General features: G+C 36.6%; 1 protein-coding gene across 1 annotated transcript in view; it reads left to right on the forward strand.

The window, feature by feature from the left end:
• LOC101856455 (carboxylesterase NlhH) overlaps positions 1-3,285 on the forward strand; it is a gene marked incomplete at its 3' end in the record, with an annotated part of 7,332 nt that extends 4,047 nt beyond the window's left edge. The window contains 2 exon segments of the mRNA XM_005106214.2: positions 697-814; positions 3,222-3,285. Of these exon segments, the coding sequence (XP_005106271.2) occupies positions 697-814; positions 3,222-3,285 (182 nt within the window).
• Positions 3,286-3,593: the final 308 nt, after the last annotated feature.

A 3,593-nucleotide genomic window follows, 5' to 3' on the forward strand; every position in this document is an offset into this window, starting at 1 on the left:
TTTTGGTATGGGGATTGGTTGAATGGGAGTGTGGGGGAGGGGGGTGTTTGGGTGTTTAGATTGTTGGAAGGGGGTGGGGGAGGGGAGCTGGGGGGTCTCCAGCGTATAGTCAGCTGAGAAGAAACCCAGGTTTGGGTGTCTAGGAAATATGAAGTTAATTGTAACACATATTGTAAGTGTTGTTGTCATTTGTCAAGTTATTCTAACAATTTCTTATTGGTCTTAGTTATCGTCTGTGAAATTCTTTTAGCCTCTTATTATTAGTGTTGTTGTTATCTGTCAAGTTATTCACACAACTTATTATCATTAACGTTGTTATTATCCATCATGTTATTCGCACAACGTATTATAATTAATGTTGTTATTATCTGCCATGCTATTCACACAACTTATTATTAGTGTTGTAATTATCTGTCAGGATATTCAAACAAGTTAAATTATTACTACTGTTGTTATTATCTGTCATGTTATTCATACAACTTATTATCATTAACGTTGTTATTATCTTCTAAGTTATTCGAACGATGTATTATTACTACTGTTGTTATTGTCTGTCAGTTATTCGAACAACTAATCATTACCAGTGTTGTTGTTATCTTTCAAGTTATTCAAACAGTTATTATTATTAGTGTTGTTGTTGTCTTTCAAGTTATTCAAACACTTATTATTATTATTAGTGTTGTTGTTTTCCCCAAGGTGACACGTGACAAGCTGGCCGGAGTCCACGTGATCATCTACCGGCCGCTGCCGGCCAGACAGAAAGCCCCGGCGACCATCTACTTCCACGGCGGGGGTTATGTGTTTGGATCTGGTAGTACGTAACTCTGAGAAGCTAGAGCTGGCGTCTAGAATTGATGAAATTTATAACAATAACAGTAACACCCTAGGTATAAAAAAGATGAAAAACAATACAAACAACCCGTCACTACCCCTTTCTTTGCAAATTGTAAGATCACGCGGTGGAGGATATTTACCTCTAAAATCGAAGAAAGAAAGATATGAAAGAAGTTTTTCTTTTTTACAATCTAGCATAAGGTAATTGTCAGAATAAGCATCAATGTGTATTGCTCATTCGAGTATGTATCTATATAACTCTAAATGTCTTAATTGTAATTAAATTCCTGCATGTTGTTAAATTATGCATCTGATGTGATATTCAGCTTTACTTCTCTTTTCATATTGAAAATTAAGGAGAGAAATACATAATTTACATAATTTACATAATTTATGTCATACCTGTATGTGTTTTTACGGTCCTGTACAGCCAAGAACAATTTCCCTCTGGGGTAATAAGTTACTATCTTATCTTATCTTATCTTGTTTCACTTTTACTTTTTTCTGTTCTCTTGTACTGCGAGGTGGTCCTGGTGAGGGGAGATGTGATAATTACTAATTGTAAGATATGGGCCAGGTGTGTTTCCTTGTAGGATCATCGTATTGTGCCTGTGGAGGGTGTCTTTGACTTCACCAGTCCATCTTTATCTTTCTCTTCTCTTTTACTTTGGAGTCATGGGATTTTGTGTTGAGGGCCTTTAACACTTTCCACCCACGCAGCGCGCAGAACGCACAACGCGTGTCCCCACGGACCAGGATGCAGATACCTTACATCTGTACCATACCTGTATCTCGGCAAAAATAAACCAACCAATATGAAATGTTGAGCACTATTGACAAAATTGAACGCGATAATCACATGGTCACCCAAAAAGGAATTAAAATTGGACTGAAAACATCAAATCTAGAACATTTATCACCCGAATTCTCATCCTGGCGTAAATTTATATAAAGCAGCACTCATGCAAGGTCTACTCTGCATATATTTTTAAAAATACTCCAATTGTGGTAAACAAACTGATTTTCGACCTCAAAAGCCACACAAACCATTCAGAAAGGAAGGTACTTCTTTAACAAGTGCGCATGTCAAGAAGGAGATCATTGCTGGACTACAACATTTTTCTTTCCACACCATGGCCAATAGGCGTACCGTGAGGCTTCTTACTTCTTACCGTCGCTGATCAGTTTCCCTTGGGGTCAAAGTGTTAACGGTTTGCTGTTGTGGCCCCATTCTTACATATTATAGATCTATGTGAGGCGCGAGGTGAAATCAGGCGCTCACCAAAATAATTAAAATTAAAGTCAAAGAGCTGTCCTTTTTCAGCAGGTTTGGGAATTTTGATGGAATTTTTGTCTTTTGGCTCAACACCTTTCATGTCCATTGAAGAACACATTTCTTTGTGGGTTTTATTGGAAAAACATTGAATAAAGGAATAAAGGTTGTCAATTTTCAGTTTTCACGTACTCTCAAACTAAGAAAATAACTCAAGTTTCTCGGCCATTTTCTCACTAATTTTACTTCTGAAACCAAGTGATCCCCTTCTCCTTCAATCGTCAATATCTTGGCTTGTATCAAAGATAAAGGGATGTTGTTTTTCCTCAAAAACGAGGCAAATGGACAGGACGTAAGATGATACTCTTAACTGCAAATACCCAAAAATTGACGAGCATCTGACTCCACCGCTGTGTGACACATACAATGTATCTTTGTCCAAACCATTTGCCTTGTCTCTTGATGAACTTCGTCCTCGACTTGACACCCACTTGTTGCCTGATGACTTTGTTTCATTATCTGTCTCTTCTTTTGTCGTTTAAAGTCTTTCTAAAACATTTCAGCCTTGGTCATGTTATCAAAGGCTAGATTTTTGCTTCATTTTGGGACATGGAGCTTTCAACAACATGCCGATGTTATAAAAGTGCCAAGTGAAAAACAGGCTGTCACTTTCGTCTTCCCACAAATTTTCATAATTTCTTCACTTTTTTATGACTTTCTCTTAATTAACTTGATTTTCTTCTATACAAATATACAGTTAATGAATTAGTTGTTTTTCATTTGATTGATTTCATTGTAATTTCCTCACCTTTCATCAGCGGTTCCCATAGTCCGAATGATTACTCTATGAGGAAATCCTGCTTAAATAAACGTGCTGTTTGCTCTACATGCAATGTGAATATATGGGTGGTTGGCGCGGCTTTCGTGTGGTTTGCTTCTTCTTTCCTATCAAACATCTATCATCCTATTTTCTCTCCTTTTTTTCGTGTTTGTTACTCTCTCGTAACACCTCTAATCTTTGGCACTTATATGACCTTATTGAGTGCAAGTGCCATAAAACACTTACTAATACTAAAAAGTAAATTGAAAATAGCTTCATGTCTTTATTTTGCAGATGCTTTCGATCAGCATTGTTACGAATATGCTAAAAGAAGTGGTACGGTGGTCTTCTATGTAGAGTAAGTCGGGTTTTTTTCCATGATGTCATTGTCACATGCTTGTGTTGTCCAAGTTTTGAACTGCCAATATATAATGGAGCAAACTGGTTGTGAAGAATCGTGGATTAATAAAGGATAAAAATTATTGGTTGACTTTTGAAATGAATATTCTTCGTAAAAGGTAAAACGCTGCATTCCTTACTCACTTGTCTATGACTGAGTGTTGGTTTATGCATTGATTTTTACTAATTTTTATATTTAGGTACGTTGACATTGTATGTAACATTTTTCCTCTGTTTATTTGTGTGCATATGTGTGTGTGTATATAT

The sequence above is a fragment of the Aplysia californica genome, unplaced genomic scaffold (genome assembly GCF_000002075.1).
Source record: "Aplysia californica isolate F4 #8 unplaced genomic scaffold, AplCal3.0 scaffold00519, whole genome shotgun sequence".
NCBI classification, from domain to species: Eukaryota; Metazoa; Mollusca; class Gastropoda; order Aplysiida; family Aplysiidae; genus Aplysia; species Aplysia californica.